Below are 21,723 nucleotides of genomic sequence, written 5' to 3' on the forward strand. Positions count from 1 at the left end.
GTTTACATGTTTGAAATCAGGGCAAAATGAGTATTAATATTATATATCACTAGCATGCTAATTTATACACTAGCACTATATATTAGAACACTAGATCATCACGATTAATATTTGCACAATTATTCTGAGATGTACAATGGTGGTAGAGTGGGGGCAGTGGTAAGGCGCTTGACATGTAATCTGAATACCTGAATTGGATTCCTGTGCGAGGCAATATTCCTAACGCTTTAGGTATAGCTACACACGGACAGACATGCCTCTTATTATAGTAAAGATTTATGAGGTATTTCAGTTTCAGAGATGGGTCCGGTATATTTCGCACACCACGGTATGTTCTTACACAAATAACTAAATAACAATTCCATGACTAAAACCATGCTATTCCCAACTTGCATTACGAAATCCCATGCATGACTTGAAACTTGAGTGTATTGACATACTCACAAAAAACATTTACACGGATACTAGAAGAAAAATATTGAACATAGAATCAAGCGGGATAAACAGTTGGCAGATACCACGATTCACTTTCTATGATCTAACAAGTTGACTCGCTGTGATGAGTCAGCTAAGACCACTATTGAGCTGAAAAGAAATAGCACTGGATGAGCAGATGTCAATGGTAAGGTATGAGACTTGGAAATGTACAAGTCACAAGCGAAAAGAAAATGGGACTAGTAGATTACCGCCGTAATGTAACTATGGCTACTCAAGAGGAGACAATTACTCAAGGCATAGAAAGCATACGGATTAGCTTTTAACAAAATAGAATAAAGAGAATCAATGCTAATATAGAGACGGATGTAGAGTCTGAACCAGTGCAGGAAAACTTATGAGAAAGAAAACAGGCAATGTACAGAAAATAAATTAGGCAATATGAGATTGACACCATAGAATAGTACGTCATGGATAGCACAGTTTGTCATTATGTACCGATAAGAGAGATGAGCTGCATGGCCCCGTTATTCATTTCCAGTTGGCCTATTTTATAAGCTGAGAATCTCTACACGGAGAGAGACACATAGCTACTGTAATGCTCTATGTTCCTCTTGAGTATATCTGAGCAAGGACCAAGCACTCGCTCGAATCTTTGCCTATCTAGTTTGACACATTTGAGGGCACCTTTAGCAATGACAGTTGCAGCCCTTGGCCTATCGAGAAGAAGCGCTATCTCTCCTACAACAAACGGGCACACATAGTCATAAGCTAGCTTACGGCAGCTCTGGAATTGATTTATTTTTCTATAAAATAGCGGATGACCTTTTTCTTTCGAGGATAAATACAGTATATTAAAAAAAGTTAAAATATTTGTAAAAATAATAAATTAATTGGAAAAATAATGAACTGTAAATAATCTATTCCCGGAGTGTTCATGATATGGGATGTTACGTTATACAAACAGTAAAATACAAATTGCCTAAATCCAGTTCTAAGATCTTCCCAAACTCACCCCTTTGGCCCTTGAAAAAGGAAATACTAGGCTGAACCTTTTAATTAAGTGACTGTACAATAACTAGTATTATTGGTTTGCATCGACAACTTTTCTCCTTTTTCTTTTCACTCGGTTTATGGTCCATGATTCCGGTAGTTTTACAATAAGTTTAAGGGAGTGCACACTTTCAATGTCAATTTATTTCGATCTTTTCATTTTCTTTATAGAAAACAAGGTCTATTCTGCAAAGGAAAAATGGGTCATGATCACAGAAACCATGGTTAAGTCGAGATTGTAAGATTTGGAGTTATCTACATTAGCAGAAGGAGAAAATTCTTACTGTTATTTTGCAAAAAAAAATTGAATCTAACTCAATTACAGCAGAATTTATGGTCAATAAACTGAATGCACGTTTACCATCAGTGCGAAAACATCGTTCTGAGAAAACTGGTGTTAGAGTTCGAGAAACGAAAACCAATGCACATTTTCGTTTACGTTTCAAAACGTCACAGCAACCAATATCAAGAAGTGATATTTATCTAGATTTCGGTATTTATATCCGAAAAATTCTGCTGAATTTAAAAATCTAAACTGATTTTAGCTGGTTGTCATAGAAATACTTGTATATTTATAAGAAAATGTATTACTTAATTTTGCAGATATTAAAAACAGCTTGGGAGTACCGCGATATCGGATGCAGCCAAATTATCAACCAAATCTTTAGAAAAATAACAACGGTAACATATTGCACACCATCGGTCCCTATATACTTCAATCTTGGAAATTCAAATAATTATTCTTATAATTAAATCTGATAATAATCCTATAAAATCGAATAATTATTCTTATAATTAAATACTGTAATAATCTTGTAAAAATCGTTAGGAAAATATCATCGTAGTTCCCTTTACTTTCACTGCTTTTGACATCAGTTAGAATACCAAAGTACTCATTACATGTGTACAAAATGTCAGAGTTATCTTTAAAATCGGCAAAAAAGAACGATTATATTTATCGGACGCCATTTTTCAGTACTTCCTGTTTAGCATAGCAACGGTTTTAAGGGTTTTTTCCGATGATTAAAGACTTCTAATGGCTAAACTGACTTCAGATTCAGAAAGATCACTCTTTGATTGGTCTAGATGCACGTGGTACAAAAATCGTTACCAATATTATAAATTCAGTTGGTGCAACTTCAAAGTCGGATAACTCAACTTCGCGATTTGCGACTTAACCATGATTTCTGTGACTGCGACACAAATAGTAAAAATATTTTGTATGCTTAAAATAAAGTAAGACCAATATATCTTTACTATACGTAAAAAAGTGGTGTATGTCTGACCATCCCTTTATCCGTCACCAGGGTTTGAGCTTAGGACAAAATACAGCGTTTGATGAGACTACAACTCGTGACATTCAGCGTGGTAAACCGACAGCATAACATCAGCCCCAATCGATCGCGTTTAAGTATTTCTGACGACCTGACACACCTGATGATCCCTAATGAAGAAACAGACAGTCAGGGTACTCGTACGTATAATAAAGATAGCCCTATACACCGTTGTCTCCGTCAAGTGCATCAAGAGAGAAAGCGATATTTTTGAAGTTAACTACGAGATTCACTTAATTCAAATCGAATTTATGAACTTGCGGCAAAACTACAGACATTCTTTGTTATGTGGAATTTACATTATAGAAGGTATACGTTATAGGAGCGTCTACTGTATAGGGATCGATAACACAATATTCAGATACCATTTCGACAAAAGAATGGCCATACATCAATATGTTTACTAGGTTTAGAAGATCCTGAGTACTGCAACGAATGACTCACCAAAATAATCTGAAGCACCAAGTTTACCGACTTCAACTGGTAGCTCACTATCAGGACTACGTTGTTCGACGACTGCTGTGCCCTGTCCAAAATATGAAGCTGCGTTACTCAATACCACAGCTATATATAGATATATTATGGGGGACAATAATTCATGAATCACACTATTTGATCAGAACATTGAGAAGAGCCCTGGTATACAAATCAATAGTCAATAGCTCATACAATCGCATCTAGCAAATGGTTAAAACATGTAGATGTGAGCTTTTCATCGTCTTGGTATAAAAAATTCAATATTTTCTCCGCACAACATTTAAACAAATTTAATTTAGTGGAATAGGTGTAGACAGTCCTATCAGGCCTCTAGCTCATAAGAGTGGAAGAAGACAACCCTAAAATACAACTCAATCATTTAAGAGCTCACAATACTTCTAGGAATCTAGATCATTCGGCATGAGAAAGCAGACAATGTTACAATGTAGTTAGGAGCAAGAGCAGACAATCCTTTAATATGTCTAATTTATTTAGGGTGCACAAAAATTTTTCTATGCATGTAGGGTACCCCATGGTATTACATGAGGCATTTGGAATCCAATCGTACACACGCCATGACAGTAGGAAAATTGGGGTAGCTTTTGGCTAAGCCAGGTACCCAGGGTAATGCAACAACCAATTCCGGTTTGGTATATTGACAGTGAGTAAGTGCATACGTATTGATGTATCATTACAAGTGGTATCGCGAGACCTTTATAAAAAATTCTGTTTTTATGCTACAATAACCCGAAACCTTTTAAGAACCTCGATCTATGATGAAGATGTTTCACTGGATTTCTTAATGCAACATTGATAAAGTAGTTATCAAAATCACAGATACCAACATGAAGAAGATAACTCCAAGTTTGTGAGCATACAGAGGACCAAATTTAAGCTTACTGTGTATAGCAATCAACAAATAATTGTTCTAGATTTTGATATGAATATCCCTTAGGGATGCCTCTCTAGAGGTATCTCATTAGGGATACCCCTCCAGGGATGTCCCTCTAGAAGTATCCCTCTAGGCATATCTCTCTAGGAATATCCCTCTAGGAATATCCCTCTAGGGATGCCCTCTTGGGTACATGTAGGAATCCATAAGCATCCTCCAAGAAAACACTGCAGACAAATTATCTACCTCAATGATTAGAAAGAAATCATCTCCAGGTTCACCCTGTCTTGTAATGACATCCTGATCTTCAAAGGAAACTGGTTCAAGTGCATCGGCTATTGTACACCGCTCCCACTTGTCGAGGTTTTCTAAAAATTTTTAACAGGAAATGTCCACAAAAATGGGCAGAAACTACTGTTAGTAAAAACACAAGCCAACCCAATAAGGCATGCACCTGCTCATGAAATAGACCAAGAAAACAAGAATGAACACTCCATACCGAGAATGGCAACTTTAGACAGAAATTCTTCATACATCTTCCTTTTTCGGATTGTGCTTCCCTACAATGAAGCAGTGCAGATGTGTTAGTACTGATTAAGGAATTGTCCTCTCCTTTAGCTGAGGATATGGTAAAGATTCGTCAACCAGAAGTTATGAAGATAAACCAAAGATTTCAGCCCCCTATTCTTTGCAAAGGAGCACAAATCTCGGTTAGCTAAGAAAAAACTATAATTGACCGAAGATACACCAGTCCGTGATGATGCAGATGTAGAAAATGCCGATAAGGAAGTTTGTAATAGAGATTGAAAAAAACATAATCAGAAGAAAGAGAGAAAGCTAGTTCTTCACCATGAGAATTCTGCGATAGCTCAGACGGTCTATTCCCCAGAGCTTCACGTCTGTCTTGGCTATGACTGTTGCTGCCCTTGGAGTGCCATAGATGAGCGCCAATTCACCGAAGCTGCCACCTTCACTGATGTTCAGCACCAGCTGATTGTTCAAATACACATCAACATCTCCAGAGTCTATCACATAGAAGTTATCTCCCTCGTCACCTATAGACATTCACAAGCAAGCTATTTTAATGAAAGTCTGAGACTGCAGTTATCTGTCTACGCGGAAGACTGTACTTCGAATCAAACCATTCACAGTAGCGAGTCTATGTACCTTGACGAATGATGACTTCACCAGCATGTCTGTGTACAGGAAACATGGCGTCAAATATGTCACTACAAATATCATAAAAGACTTGACTCTGGATTCACATCCAAAGCCATAGATAAACGATATACACAACAGTGAAAGATATGAAGACATGATCACTCTATGATCACTCCTTTACTGGGCTCTTACGAATTATGTCTGCACAAATCCAACTTTATCATATGAAAGTGGTGAGGGATAAAATGGACTAAGAACTGGCACATTTATATTTATTTCATAATTGTTATACATGTCCTTCTACTAGCAACATACTTGTATATTGTATTGTACATAAAATAATGAAATCCAGAGGAGATTTATCAGAACTGAACGGTGAACTATGCCCAGACCTATAATTAAAAAGGCGGTCAATATAAACATTTCTGCGCGAATCAGCGTTAGGAAATCACTTATTGGCAATTTTCTGTAGACCAAAGAAGAGGTGTCTAAGTCGATTCAATAATTGAAAAACATTCTCAAAGGTACAAAGTTATATATATATATATATACATACATATATATACATACATATACAAACATACACATACATATATACATACATATATACATACATATATACATACACATATATATATATACATTATATCATCAAATTATATTATCAAATTATGTCATACAACAAAAATAAAACAAAAGAAAAAAGGGCAACAGTTAGCCACTAAAATCTAATAAATAGTCTGACAAAGTGTTTAAATGTCTTTCTTTGCGAAGAGAACGGATATTAGGTGGAAGACTGTTAAAGCAGCTGGAAAGCAATGATACTTTCAAAATAATTGTTAATAATAATAATTGGTAGTGGTTGTATGCAATTTTTTCATATCGCTTTAAGTTGAAATAAAATGAAAATCTGTAGCAGTCGTGTAAAAATGATACAAACCATTAAATATCTTGAAACATTTAATTGCCATAAATAAATATTTAGCATAGGAAAAGTAAGATGTTGGGAAGATCATTTGTTGGAATATGTTAATATGGAAGATGTTGATTACACTAAGATAAACGATAATATTTGGCGCTGGAATGACTAGCCTAACAGGACTGCCTAAATAGGGATTGACAGTCTGTCAGCAACCGAATACACAACTGTTTCTGCGCTGATGATTCTGGTTGATGAAGGGAATGATAACAATAGTATTTAGTAAAAAGATAGGCATGAGTGTAACACCTGTTTCACTCTGGCAGCCATTTGAAAGCTGTACTGAGGGGGAACTGACAGGCATTGAATCGGAACACTGGTTGAATGCGCAGTGTTCAGCTTGACTATATATCTCTGTTCAACTTGACCAACGCTGAACTCTATTGCCTCTCTCAGTCATATTACAGTGTATTTACTATCACACAACAGATGCAGCCAGGTTTAAAAGAATATCAGCAAATGAATGTGTTTGAAGAATTAATATTCATAAATATGCTACAAATATATCTAAAAAGCATTTTTGTTAACAGAACTGGCCACATGGTATATTGAATAACAATTTAAATTATTTTTCAATATACCAAGCATTGTAGCTGTCAATTTTGCCTTAAAAGCTGACCCAGCACCTACGATACTTGCAGATTTGTTTTGATACTAAACAATTATTAATTCCAGAAGATGCGTTATTGTGACTACCATACTTTTCGGACTATAAACCGCACCCCTATATAAGCAGCATCTGCTTTATTTTCCAAAAAACGATTATAAAACAATACATAGGCCGCACCTTTGTATAGGCTGCAGAACTCAAGACTGTGCTTTTTAACACGGCAGCAACATTGCTGTTTAAAATGAAACAGTGCCTAACGGCACTGTTTCGTATTAACCGACACGTTTTAACCTAGTGCCTAATAGAATAGTACCGTTAGGTACTTAAGAGAACTTAAGAGGTTTTTTTCCACCGTTAGAAGTGCACTAACCGGAGATTCCGGGTAATGCGCCCTAGCGGTGAAAGAAAAAGCCACAGAATAGCCGCACCTTTATATAACCCGCATGGCTCAAATCATCAGAAAAAAAGTAGCGGCTAATAGTCCGACAAGTATGGTACCTCCACGAATTTTGAAACAAACTTTTGTTATAGCCAAAGTCTAGATTAGCCATAAGATTAACCATCCACAAGAAAAGCCTGTACACACATAGGAAACTACAACTTCCCGACCTCATGAACAACAATTTAATTTGAATGAGGTTTCAATAACATCCCGTATTAACTAGACCAAGTGCTTCAGTTTTAACATCAAGGATTCGCCCTTTTTTCATAATAAAGCCAAACTATATTGGAGTAAATCCCTGTGGTTAGACTGACAGTTTGCGTAGAAGTATGCAAATGTTTGCATACTTCTATGGAACTACCATAGAAGTATGCAAATGTTTGCATGCGTACAACAACTTCGGGTAGGCATCAGAAAGATCTAAATGTGATGTCAAAGTTGATGCTGTTCAAACTGGAGTCTTGTTGTTAGAGATCCCTGAAGGCAGCAGTATGATTGAGCAAGCTTTACGAAACATAAAAACTATCGCTAGCCTACAGTGACCTTAATGCCAAGTGCGCTGGAAGCGGAACATTGTATTTAACCTTTTCCTGTTAAAACCCGTTACACTCAGAAGTTTTGACCTTTATAACATATTCGGTAGGAAAGAACTTATTATTTGAAATATATTTAAAACTAGCTGTGCTACCTGGCGTTGCCCAGGTATTAAAAATCGGCTTATAAACAATGAGAGGTAATGAGAGTTGCCTGCCACTTGTTATTAGCCTGGCACAATGCCAACGGATAATTTGAGTAAGCCTACTAATAAGAGCTACCTACGTTATGCCATGACTTTACGTCATGACTGAAAGCGGTCGCCTACTTGTTCAGGTATAGCGACATATATTGCCTAGCGAATATATCAAGCTCGTGTGGTTTAGTTAGTAAGGTGTCGGTCTGGGGAATGGGAGGTTCGGAGATCAAATCTTCTGCTTTACGGATTCTATATTCCATGATTTTAATAGCTATAGCTGGACATGCATACACGCACAACTTTGAGAAACATATACAGTCAAACATGGATAACTCGAACTTCACGGGACCGAGCGAAAATGTTCGAATTATCAGAGCGTCCAAGTTATCAGAGCACTGTCACAAGTCCATGTATTTACTTATTTATTAGTAGATACATGTACATATACAAACTATAATATAAATCAAAAGCACAAATGGCTTGCTTCAAATTAAATGCTACTAATGTAAAGTTTAAAACGTTTTTATCAAAAAGTATAGAGATTTCTCTATCACTTGAGATTGGTTTGTTGTTTGAGGTGATGTTATTGCCAGGACGTTTTTTAGATTGACACTGGCAAAACTTGATCGTTGTTGAAATGTTCAAAAGAAAAGACATCCTTTTCTTTTGAGCAGTTTACCCACGATCGATTTTGCCGATTTTTCTTGAAGTTTATGCAAAGATTACCTCACTTTACCTTGCTTCCGAAGGGCGATCGCTATGCGGATGTTTGGTATAAATCAAATTTCACCAAGCCTTTAGAAAAGTCGTTGACAAAAATATTTTGCCGATGGTGGTAATAACGACGCTTATGAATTACGAAAAGTTGAGGTTTACCTCTATGGCTTGGAATAAAGTGATTTTCTAAAGCGATAACGACCATTTCGGTAGCCGTTGGGCAAAAAACAGTTCGAGTTAACATTGTTGAGTTCGAGTTATCTATAGCAATTTATTATTACGTGGGAACGGACCAAAGAAACCGTTCGAATTAACCATGTGTTCGAGCTATCCGTGGGCGAGTTATCCATGTTTGATATGTATATAGATAGAGAAAAGGATTGACTGCATTAAGGAACTGGCTAGAGCCCACGGCACCCTCCCTTTACAGAGCGGATATCAACCAAGTACTCACCTACGCTCATTCTCATCGAGGTGCGAGAAGAGCACGTTGCTTGAGATTGCCTTTGAGAGGGCCGCCATAGTTTTATAGTCCTTTGGCACCACCTAAAAAGCAAACGCGTTTGATCTAGTCCTTGATAACCACTTGTATAAACTTCAATTGCTTATAAAATATCTGTTCATTGTTCAACGTGTATGAGGAAAACCAGAATATGCGTAAAATGTTGTCTCGAGGATAATTTTACTACAGCACTTGGAAAGTGATGAAACAGAAGTAACTTGACAGCCATTAAACACTATTTTTCATGAAAAGATCACATCCCAAGATTTGCAATGTTATGGTAAATTTACATATTGGACGAAGATAAGCCAATGAGTGTCAAACCTGTGTTGTAGACCTAAGGCTACTATAGAAAAAGAAAACAACTATTTTTTGTTGCTATGTAATTCGCTGAGGGCGAGTTACTACATTGGTGGGAGCCATTGAATATTCTATGTGAGAAATATGTCCATGACACCCCTAAAGCATCTCGTCGCCTGGCTTATGCCTGAATGGACATACCAGTAACAGGCCTGCCAGAGACAGAGAACAAGGGCTGCCTAACGATTCTCTCTAAGGCCATTTTAGTTGTAATCAAAATGAAAAAAACAATTTTGGTAAACAAAAATAGCAATAATAAAGACACTACGTAACTACAACAGAAAACAAACTAAACAATTACTATGAAAAAACCTTTACAAGATAAACATTCACAAATCACAATATGGTTAAAATTTATTAGTGGCTTGTGACTTGTAACATTTTGTAATCAGCAGCTCAACCACTAAATTTTTGCATTAAATTGCATCATTATTTTATTGTTGCAATTGAATTGTTGCACTAATGCCGCCTATGTGATCTCATTAGTCTTCGATTGATAGAAATTTGTCCTAAATAGAGACACGACTCTGTACACAACATGCAGCAATCCTTCGTTTTTTCGTGACATCATTCTATCGTTGTCTGCCATCTTTATGGACAACTTTTATCGTTAAAAACACGAAGCTTCTGCAATTAACTATTACAAACAATTCTTTTGTTTGCAAATTTTTTATTTTAGTATCAAAACAACACCGAAAAATACTATTATTCAGGAGAATGACGATCGTTTTCTACAAATATGGCGGCTTTTTAGTGGACGAGCGCATGTGCAAACAGGGTGATGACGTCAAAAAAAACAATGGATAGTACTACACTACTAGATTACTTACTACTAGATTCTAATCTCACTTGGAAAAAAACACATCGAATATTTACTAAAACAGCTGAGACCCTTATCAGGCTTACTCTACAGCACATCTGAATATTTACCCCACAAACCTCTGCTTTTATTATACAATTCTATGGTTAATTCCAAACATTTATATTGCATTGAGGCATGGGGCGATGCACCTCCCACCCATCTTATGAGTTTGATAACACTTCCACAGCGCATGATAAGAAACATTCACAAAAACCCCGCCTCACCCACACCAAACCTCTTTTCAAATCATCATCCATACTACCTATTGGTTCACTATATTCATATCACATTATACTTTCAGCCCATCAGGAGTTTTATTGTAATTACATCCCTCCCACAATATATATAACTCGATTATCAAATTTCTGTCTAAATCTCCCACAATCTTCTTCCCGTGCAGGCCATCGCAGGGTGGATTACCAACAGGCCATTTTTTTGGAATTAACTCCTTAATACTATAAAAAGCATAGAGAAAGTGGCCAGTTTCACGAAAAAACTTAAATTACATCTTTTAACAAGTGAATAAAACCTAATTACTAATAAAAATTGACATTGATTACATGACAACAAGCCTGACACCACGACTAACTATGCTATTGCGTATTATGGGCTTCATCACTCTTCCAGCTTTTTTCCTTTGTTTCAACTACTTTTGTTGATGAAAATAAACCACAAAAAATTACAATCAAACTATGTTGAAGACCTATAGAAGCTATGTAGAACATTATTCATTGCGCGGAGGCATTCCTTTGAAAGTTGAAAAATATCGCTATTGCTGTTAACTCGACTAAAATATTGAATTATAAATTTCAAAGCGTAAGGCTACTTTTTAATTTTCTTCACTTCATGTAGAAATTTGTGCAGAGGGTGCAAGTAGGAGGATGCGAATAGGAGGGCATGAATACGACGGGCAGATTCCAAGCTCATACCTGTTACAACTGTGTAAGTATAACGATGGCTTGTAATGAGGTAGACTACAAGCTCATACCTGTTACAACTGTGTAAGTATAACGATGGCTTGTAATGAGGTAGACTACAAGGGTCAAGGGTCAAGTCGTAGCAGCTTTAAAAAGACCTCTTTCAAAGTATAACATTAGCAGGCTGTGGTAATTGACCTTGACCCTTTATAATATTTAACGAATGTCAATAGTGGTTTTAATGAATATGTTGACAGACTATCCTGAAACTGAAGGAGCAACTACTGTATCTTTCAACCGCCCACCATTGAAGGCAGCATAAGATAAGTATAAGTATAAGGCAGTATAAGATAATCCCTAATTTACGGATGCTCGAAATCCTCAGAAATTCCTCATCACACCTAGTCAGTAGATATTGATTGTCAGGACATATTCCAGTGGGCGAAGAGTAACAATAGAGCTACATGACAGATATACATCATAGAACTAACATAACAATAGAAATAATATTGCCAAAAAGCCACAACAGTAAAGCCAACACATCAATAGAAATAACATTAGAACTAAGGAACTAAGGCTATAACGTAGCTATAGCGGTAAAGCTAACACAACAACACAGCTAACATAATGCTAGAGCTAACATAACGCTAGAGCTAACATAACATTAGAACTTATACTGGTAAGCTTCAAACTCCAATGTTTATTGGCCGATAGCATAGAAGATGTGCATATTTGCAGGAGATGATAGCTATATGTTTGAGAAGTGCATTAAGGAGTCAAGGGAATACCTTTTTAATATAGCAACTAGCCTCCTCCTCTGTGCACACTTCTGCACTGACTGCTCCGCGCCTCATCCGCCCTTTTGTCATCTTTGCAGGTGGCAAATCATCTAAGTCTGGCTCGCTAGAAATCGAGGTGGTCGGGAGACGTGAGGAAGGGGGATTTGACTCTTCCTAGAAAAGGATGAGACGCATGAAAAGTCGCAGTCATGATGCTCGACTCTATACCGTGGGAGAAAATTGAATCTATTTCAGTCCTACCCACTTACTAGCAAGAATTTTTACTCTAGCCGAAAAAGAATCTGGCGGGAAAGTTCATTATTATATCATATATACAGTGTTGAACAAAATAAAATGGAACCATTTGCTGAAAAACTACAATGATTATTTACAATGGTGTCACTCATTGTGAATTTAGTCATATACATGTATATGTCTTGAGATAAGCAAAGAAAAATGCATGTGGTGTGATCATATCTGTACAGATCGTTATCTCAAAACTATTAAAAAATGAAATTTTCAAGATTTGGCCTACATAATCATTAAAGGTTGACTTGCATCAAAATTCACATTACAGTTATTTGGTATCAAAAGATTCACTATGTCCTACTATGTTGTGTTGTAAGTGCCAAATATGTGGAAATGTGATTACAAGCTCTTAAAAACTCAAAAACGAACAGTTAATCGTAGCCACACGAAACCGCCGTAGATTAGAATCTCTTTTCAAATCGGCTCAAATGGAACGTAGTTGTACAATGTGGCTTCAGTTTACACTTTCACACAACCTCATTCGTCGAAATATTTTCACGAATATACTTCACGCATTCAATAAAACCATGTCTATTGTAATGCTGTCATTTTGCGCGCAGATACCTCAAAACCTACTGTAAAAATTTGTTTAATTTTTTAACCTAATCTCGAAGGAGTACATATCATTCTAGGAGAAACATGACGAGCCTGTTGGTCACCTGTGGTAGTGAAAAATGCTGCAGAAATTATTCGCGCTGAGGATTAGACCAAGCCGAAACAAGACCGTAAAGTAGCGAGCATCTATATTTGATACGAGCTCTTCGGTAAAACCCGAAGTGTTAGTCATAAACTAGTGCTACGAGAAGTTTTATATTGAGCCTTTTATTGGCCGTTCAATTTACGTGAGTACATCACGTGTCCAAACAAAACCAAATGGATTGGCAACGTCAGAGAAATAAACTGATTCCGATCTACGGCGGTTTCGTGATGATTGCGATTAACTGTTCGTTTTTGAGCTTATAAGAGCTTGTAATCTCATTTCTACATATTTTGCATCTACAACACAACAGAGTAAGACATGGTGAATTTTTTTATATCAAATAACTGTAATGTCAATTTTGTTGCAAGTCAACCTTTAAATAACATAATGTTATAGTTGTTTGGTTTACAAACCACTTGTTTGGTTTTTGTTTCAAATCAGCACAAAATGACTATTAATTTAATATATTACTTATGGTTGTTGACTAAATTCCCAGTGAGTATCAATGTGGTAAATGGGAATATAAGTTTTTCAACAAAGGGTTTCAGTTTATTTCAGACACCCCTGCAATTGTACTTGACAGATGCGTGACTTGTTCACTACGATACATGATGTATCCATGAGAAGACAACTGACTTATCGGCCATTCACCGAGTGCATGCACATATCCTGATTGAATTAGTAGCAAAAGGTATAATTACTACATAGCCTCAGTACCATGTAACTGTAACTAGCAATTATCACTTTTTGCATTGTGTAGATGACACAGATTTCGAATTGTGCGTACATTGAGTTAGCATGTGATACGCGTTTTAATAGACACTCGCATGTTATGGGTTAACGCGGACGCTTTATTAGAAGCGATGAACAATCCTAGACCAGAGGTCACCAGATGCCTTTGAAATGGGAACTACTGAAGTGTAGAAAATGCATAAAGTGGAATCGCTACATGCAGCATTTTCTTGCGCATTATTCGCAAGTGCCATTTCTATCTTTTGCAATCATGAAACATTCGATAAGAATGAGCCCTTGACAAAACTTTCTACCTCTATCTTGCGGAGTGACCACATTATGGAAACTTAGTGAGTCCCAGACAGAACATAGAGCCAAATATTAAAAAGTTTTCTATTTAGACGAAGAGGTCATCGACAGCCGCTCCTTGTCTAAAAGACTGTTATCGTCTCATTGTCTGTGTTGTGAACAACCTTTTAACATACGAGTTTCATGATGGGTGTTTAATTTATTGCTTACATAATAGCCAAGCATTGATATTCCATGCGGCTCTCCCACAGCAGCAAAGCTCAGACTATATATAGCTGTTAACAAACTACGTATATACTTTATATTTAGTGTCAGCCAATGGTTGATACTTTGGATAATGAAGATTCAGAGGAAATGCTTACATTCATAGTTTTAAACCATCATTTTTAAATATCTTGCAAATGTTGCTATTGATTCCCTCATACATACTGTATGCATTCATATTGTGCGTAATAAATATTGGAAATGAATGTATGCAAGTGTTTGAGCTTCCAGGCATGAAAAGAGATCAAATCATATAAACTGATTCTCCTGGAGACATTATCAATACTCTGGCCATGCAAGCCCTGATTAGCTACCAAGCTGTCTTTAGATGTGTGAAATGAGACGCTGCTTTATGGGCTTAGACACTCAGACATCCAATCAGAATGCCTTACTGTTTGCGTTCAGTTTATGACACTTCCAATACCAAAGACACTAGTTTCATAAATTTGTAATTTTTTACCTGCTGATGTAACGCACAACAGGACCACCTATCATACCGAGGCTTGCTCTACCACTTACACCAAACAGTGAGATGTAGAACTCTATACTGACCTGTGCACCTAATGAATTTCTCACAAGGCAGTTTCCAATTTGAACGGTTCAAACATAATAATAATGAATTTATACAATTCTAAGAACACTGAATCAACGCTAAACATCTTTCACTTCTGCCTAGCAAGCTTAAACCATAGCTGTCACGTACAACATTTATCGTATTAACTAGATAAATCAGACATGCTGATTCCGATTTTGTACTCAAAATAAAGATTGGTCTACTAACTTTCAGAGTATTGAAGGCATTTTTACAGCATTTTAATATCGGTCTCGAAAACAACACAATCGGCACAACAAGCTCCGCTCGTTAATACGTGACGGAACCTAGTTTTTTAGTAATGGAATTCAGAATAATAGAGAGGGTGTTTTAAAATCCATTATTATATAAATTCTGTCTTGAAAATAATCTCAGTCTTTTCTGAAAGGTAAATAAGCTATTTAATTTTTCATTTTTAAAAATGAGCTCAAAAAGCGCGATAACAACGCTGGCTTGTATAAAATCGCGCTTTTTTGAGCTCATTTTTCTCGGCGTCCAGCCCATTTGAACGTCATGTAACAAGCTACAAGCAATTTTAAATAATTTATATACTTTTCATAAAATAATGAGATTATTTTACAGGCTGGATTTAGTTAATAATGGGTTTTAAGACACCCATCTCTATTATTCTAAATCGGACTAAACATCCTTAACTTCCGTTCCTGAAAAAGCTAGGTTTCGTCACATATTTATGGGCGGAGCTTGCTATGCCGATTGTGTCGTTTACAAGAGATGGATATTGAAACGCTTTAAAAAAGCCTTAATGACTTTGAAGGTTAGTGGACTAATCTTTATTTTGAGTACAAAATCGGAATCAGCGTGGCTGATTTACGTAGACAATACGATAAAAGTTGTATGTGACAGTTGCAGTTTAAGCGATTTGAGATCTAAGCTTGCCCGTGGCCCAGAGAATCTGAAACTTGGAATAGAAAAGGCGAATAACTCGGCGCAGAACTACTCATATAACTTAAAAAATAATGATATTACTATTGATTAGTTGAGCATCAGTTGAAGATGAACTGCTCTGCCAGACTCGGCACAAAATCTCATCAATTTAATAAATCTGAGAGCGTTGGTGGTTGCGAAGTGCGTCACAAATGATAAAAATAGCAACGAAATTCTGTTTGTGTATAGAAATCACTCTAAAACCTTTACATCTATATAATTTTGAAACTGTACAGAGTTTTATTGCTAATTAGCCGAATGCCTGGCATTGTACAGGTAATAGAATAATTACCTATTGAGTTTGATTAAATTACCTGCAAAGCTCTTTACTAAAATCTTTACTAAAACAATACCAGCGTTTTGGGCCAACTTAACAATCAGTAATGGTCAACAGCGCTAGTTATTAATCCCAAACAAGCTCATTACACGCCACCATCTTAACCAATATAATGAATATTTGCCCAATGTATTTATTGCATTCCGTGCAGCTTAATGGTTAAAGGTTGACATGCAACAAAATTCACATTACAGCTATTTGATATCAAAATATTCACCATGTCTTACTCTGTTGTAGGTGCAAAATATATGGAAATATGATTGCAAGCTTCTAAAAGCTCAAAAACGAACGGCTAATCGCAGCCACAAGAGACCGCCGTAGTTTGGAATCTTTTTCCAAAACGGCTCAAATGGGATGTAGTTGTACAAGTTGGCTCCTGTTTACATTTTCACGTAACCTCATTCGTCGAAATATTTTCACAAATATACTTCACGCATTCAATAAAACCATGACTATTGTTCTTACGCGTCTATTTCATCATAATTGTAATGCTGTCACTTTCAGCACTGATATCCTATCACCTACCGTAAAAATTCGTTTAAATTTTCAACCTTAGCTCGAAGGAGGGGCCTATATATCATTGTCTGATAAACATGACGAGCCTATTGTTCACCTGTGATAATCGAAAAATGCTGCAGAAATTATTCGTGAAGTATTGGTCACATGATCAGATAACGATTAGAAGATTAGACCAAGCCGAAAAAAAACTGTAAAGTAGCGAGCATCTATATTTGATACGGGGTCTTAGGTAAAACCCAAAGTGTTGGTCATAAACTAGCGCTACGATAAGTTTTATATTGAGCCTTTTATTGGCCTTGCAATTCACATGAGAACATCACGTGACAAAACAATAACCAAATATAATGACTACGTCAGATAAATAAACTTATTCCAATCTACGGCGGATTTTTGTTTTTAAGCTTTTAAGAGCTTGTAATCACATTTCCACATATTTTGCACCTACAACACAGCGTAGTAAGACGGTGAATCTTTTGATACCGAATAACTGTAATGTGAATTTTGTTGCAAGTCAACCTTTAAGTTTGCTGCCTCTACATCTGAAGGTCCCGAGAACAAATCCAGTGCCGTGCGGATTTTCTATTGCTAGATTGCTACAACTAGACACGGGGTTTGACAAAAAGACAAACGCTCAGATTTATATATGTAGATTGTATGGACAACTCCCACTCTTGTCAGATTTTAGTAATTTTGAAGATTGGCTCAGATCTGGTATTTGGGATGCCTGGAGCGATCCATGTGATCCAACAAGGGTAATCGCTTGCAGAGAGAGATAATGGGATAGTGAGAGTTAATAGCCTAAATTATTTTGTATTGCGTATTTGTAAATTAGCTCAATAACGGCTCACCCAAAACTAAACCAGTAGGAGTAATTGTCTTGTTTTTAAACAACATTCTACAATATTTTCAGATGAAAGAACCTGGATGCAGAAATAATGCATTAAAGATGTCATAGTAATTGGCCTAATGGATAGTCGACAAGCTAAGTTTAGTGCCAAAAATTTGTTTGTCCTTGACCTGCACTATGGCTTTGGTGCAGACAAGACGATCAACAATAAACTGATGTCTCTTAACATAAGTGTCCATTCTGTAATAATTTACCTACAAGGATTAAACATCGCTGTTTAAATTAATGTTTAATCATTAACATGATAAAACATTAAAACACTAAACACAAGCTTTAGGCTAAACGAGATTTATTTTCCACGTGGCCTGTCATAGCACACTCAAGTGATACCAACTAGTTATGTTTGTTGCACTTTCATGTAAGACTATCACTATTTCCATTGTCCGGATGCAGATGTTGAGATAGTGCGCATGATGCGTTACGTCATGTTGCGTTAGCATGTGATGTTTTAATGGATGTTCGCAAGTTGAAGATTAACATAGGGGCTTTGTTAAAAAGAATTTTAGTATTTTAAGAATTTTACGTTAGAGGGCAGTCGCATTTTCAAGATAGGAACAACGGAAGTACAGCAAATATTCAAAATGGAATACCTTGTGAGGCATTTTCTTGCGCATCATTCGGAAGAACCGTTTCCATCTTCCACAAGCGTGAAACATTTGACAAAAGTTTGTGAGCAACAAAACTCGCTCAACTTGCAAGTTTTTGCCGCTTTCGTCTCGCAGATGATGTAAACTTGCGATTTAGACAAATATATAGCCAAACATAGCCAAACATAATGTATAGCAAAAATGTGAATGCCATTTACATGGCTTTATTAAAATTTAATAGTGGCTTGAGTCATTTTAAATTTTGGAAGAAATTGGTTAAAACGGCATTAATCCAAAAGCACTGATCATCTTAGATATAGCATAACTTGTTGATAACCTATAAATTAATCTATGATCTATAATTAAGAGCTTATAGTTTAGATCCTTTCAAATTTATGTATCTTCTGACTCTGTCTACGGTAAAATTTTATTTTACATCAATTACAGGTTTCAAGATCTTTTACGGCTTACGTCTTCATTTTTTGTATGACAGTTACAGATTATGACATTAGCAAATGACATGCATGGATATTCGCAACTGACATGATTGGATGTTAGCAACTGACATGCTTGGATATTAGCAACTGACATGCTTGGATATTAGCGACTGACATGCCTGGATATGAAGCACTATTCAATTTCTATTGATTCATAAATTTTGGGTTATAAAGTCAATAGAAAGTCAGGATATCTTATGTCAGCAAACGATCCTTCCAAATCTTTGCATCTTCCCACTTTACCTATGCTAATTGTTTCTTTTAGACCATATTATCAGTTTCAAGAACTTTCATGGCTCGTGTCCCCAATTTTTACATGACAATTACAGGTTTCCAACTCAATTAAACTTGCATTATATGAACAAATTGCATACAACCTCCAACATTTATTTGAAAATATCATTGCTAGCTGCTCTAACAATATTTCACATATTATCCGTTACCTCCATAGAAAATTGTATTTTAAATGATATGTCAAACCATGTATTTGATTTCATTGGTCAACTGTTGCCCATTTTTGCTTGATGATTGCCGTATTGAATAATTTAGAAAATACTTGTTTGAAATCAAACTATTGCATAATTTTTGCAGTTTAAGTTGAGGTGAGAAAAATAGGTCTGAAAACTAACTGGTCAATTCCATTTATTTAAGCTTTGAATGTCTCGCCTCTCCCAAATCTCTCAACAACTTCTACGAACATCCTATTGTAGTCATACAAATGATTCTCTCTCTATAGTGTCATCTCTTATGTAATATGAAAAGCAATAAGTGGGCCTACATAATCTTCTGCCTCCCGTGAATAAGCTGTACTCTCAATGACCTCTAATGTAATTGATGTGTAGCATTTTTATTGGCAATCTATTTGATAGAGAATATCACAGCTGTAACCGGATTAAGCATGATTTTATTCATTTTCTGAAGACAATATGGATGGGTGTTATGTTTGGAAACTGAGCAAACAACCAACTACATGATAAATGCTTCCATATCTCGCATGAGTTGCTCCCCACATAGCGCTTGTCACGGACCTTTTAGAAACTGCAATAGCGGTGTGAAAAGAGTATTTGCTATGCGATGCAAGCTCCTTTTTTAAAATGCCAACTAAGGTAATCGGGACACGTGGAAGGAAATTACTTTCAAAAACCATGCAGATCCTAGAGGTCGTGGATAAGCCAAATTGAGATATCACATTCAGCTCATGCAGATACTATTTAACTTGTTGTTTATCGGTAAATTATTGTTTTTCTAACAAACCTACGGTAATATGAATCCGCCAAATCTAATAGTTCTAAAATTAGGCCCATCTTCCAACATAAAACTGTAATACTTGTCAAGTAGACTATAAAACATAAGATTGATTTATTTCAACAGGCTCCATGAAATCTCAGTGCGCGCAGATGAAGTTGAGAAATGACAGCAGCAGCCATGCCAGAGACGTTTCAAGGTCAGTAGTGTGAAGGTCGGTAGTGTGAAGTACAGCTTTGAAAAATAATCATTCCTTCCTATCGCGCAGTTTTATCATTGATAGCAACACTTTGGTACTTGAACTTTCACGATGGAATACTTAGCGTTTTGTGTTACTTATCGCTTTGCGTCACTAATTGTTTGCGTCGCTTAGCGTTTTGCGCCGGTATGACTAGTTTCGGCGACCAACAGCATAGGCCCCATCAATATTTAATGGTTAATCATTCCCTGTCAATGTGATATTTCCAAATTGTGTGACAACAGTATCAACCCAATTTTCATAGATTTGTGCTGATCCAAGTCGCTCCATTATTATAAGAAATAGTATAAAAAATTATTTAGTATAGTATACTTTAGTATACTGGGGGTCCTACCACACAAAGTTGTCGTCAGAATAGTCACTTTTAAAATCACTGTCGTCACTTTTAAAATCACTGTCGTCACTTTTAAAATCACTGTCACCTTTCTAAGTTGGTAGCCAAAACAACCTTTTTCTTCATATTCGTTATTTTAATACAAATATCCATTCTGGTGGCACTGGGTTGCGTTAAAAACCTGAAACTTGCTCAGTTTGAACTTCTGCTAACCAAAAACATGGCTAAAGCAGCGATCTTCACAAACTTATTAGTGATGTTTGGGAGTGTTGCTGATTACTCTGCGAAGAGTGACAGCCGTCTTGGGTTTTTAGGGCTACATTTCTTGCATTGAAAATAGACCGAGATTGTCTTTCATAATCACTGTCAGTCACAGACTTAGAAACGGATTTGCTGTCAATGTCGCGGCATTTCATTGCTGTTTACTTTAATTATATGGCAGTCTATAAATGCTGAGCCAGATGCTTCAAACACAAACTAGTAAAGATTCGGTTGAACGTGTTGAATTATGGACAAATAATAAGTTAGTAAAGGTACAGCTACACGTAACAAATTTTTCGTTGGTTCTAACAAAAATCACGATATGATTGAAACACACAGAATTATTCTGCGCTGCTAGAAACGTGTGCTAGCGAGCACGATTCCAGCAACTTTGCAATTAGTATAGTCCAAGAGACGTATAATGACACACAATAAAAGTATAAGTGCAATTCAACATAGTACACACGATGCAACTGCTTAGTTTGCGTTATTGTATGTATTTATTGTTTGGACGCTATAGCTACAAATTGTTTATTTTTAATTATATTTCCTTTTTAGCAGCAAAAGTTTTGTGGTAGAAAATGTTGCCATCTTTAGCGCAATCAAGTCATGTGCATCGTGTTTACTATGGTGAATTTTCGTAATATTTTTCTTGCGTGTGGCATTATGTTCT

At 36.3% G+C, this 21,723-nt stretch overlaps 1 protein-coding gene across 2 annotated transcripts in view; it reads right to left on the minus strand.

Annotated features, from left to right (window-relative positions):
• Nucleotides 1–409: 409 nt before the first annotated feature.
• LOC137386766 (cAMP-dependent protein kinase regulatory subunit-like) overlaps nt 410–21,723 on the minus strand; it is a 42,266-nt gene continuing 20,952 nt past the window's right edge. For both annotated transcript variants that reach the window (XM_068072900.1, XM_068072901.1), the window contains exons 2-9: nt 12,263–12,427; nt 9,288–9,379; nt 5,359–5,420; nt 5,041–5,246; nt 4,691–4,751; nt 4,438–4,559; nt 3,267–3,348; nt 410–1,176 (exon numbers count right to left, since the gene is read on the minus strand). In XM_068072900.1, the coding sequence (XP_067929001.1) occupies nt 1,004–1,176; nt 3,267–3,348; nt 4,438–4,559; nt 4,691–4,751; nt 5,041–5,246; nt 5,359–5,420; nt 9,288–9,379; nt 12,263–12,427 (963 nt within the window). In that variant the 3' untranslated portion in view covers nt 410–1,003. The remainder of the gene's footprint in view (nt 1,177–3,266; nt 3,349–4,437; nt 4,560–4,690; nt 4,752–5,040; nt 5,247–5,358; nt 5,421–9,287; nt 9,380–12,262; nt 12,428–21,723) is intronic.

The sequence above is a fragment of the Watersipora subatra genome, chromosome 2, assembly GCF_963576615.1.
Source record: "Watersipora subatra chromosome 2, tzWatSuba1.1, whole genome shotgun sequence".
Classification (NCBI taxonomy): domain Eukaryota; kingdom Metazoa; phylum Bryozoa; class Gymnolaemata; order Cheilostomatida; family Watersiporidae; genus Watersipora; species Watersipora subatra.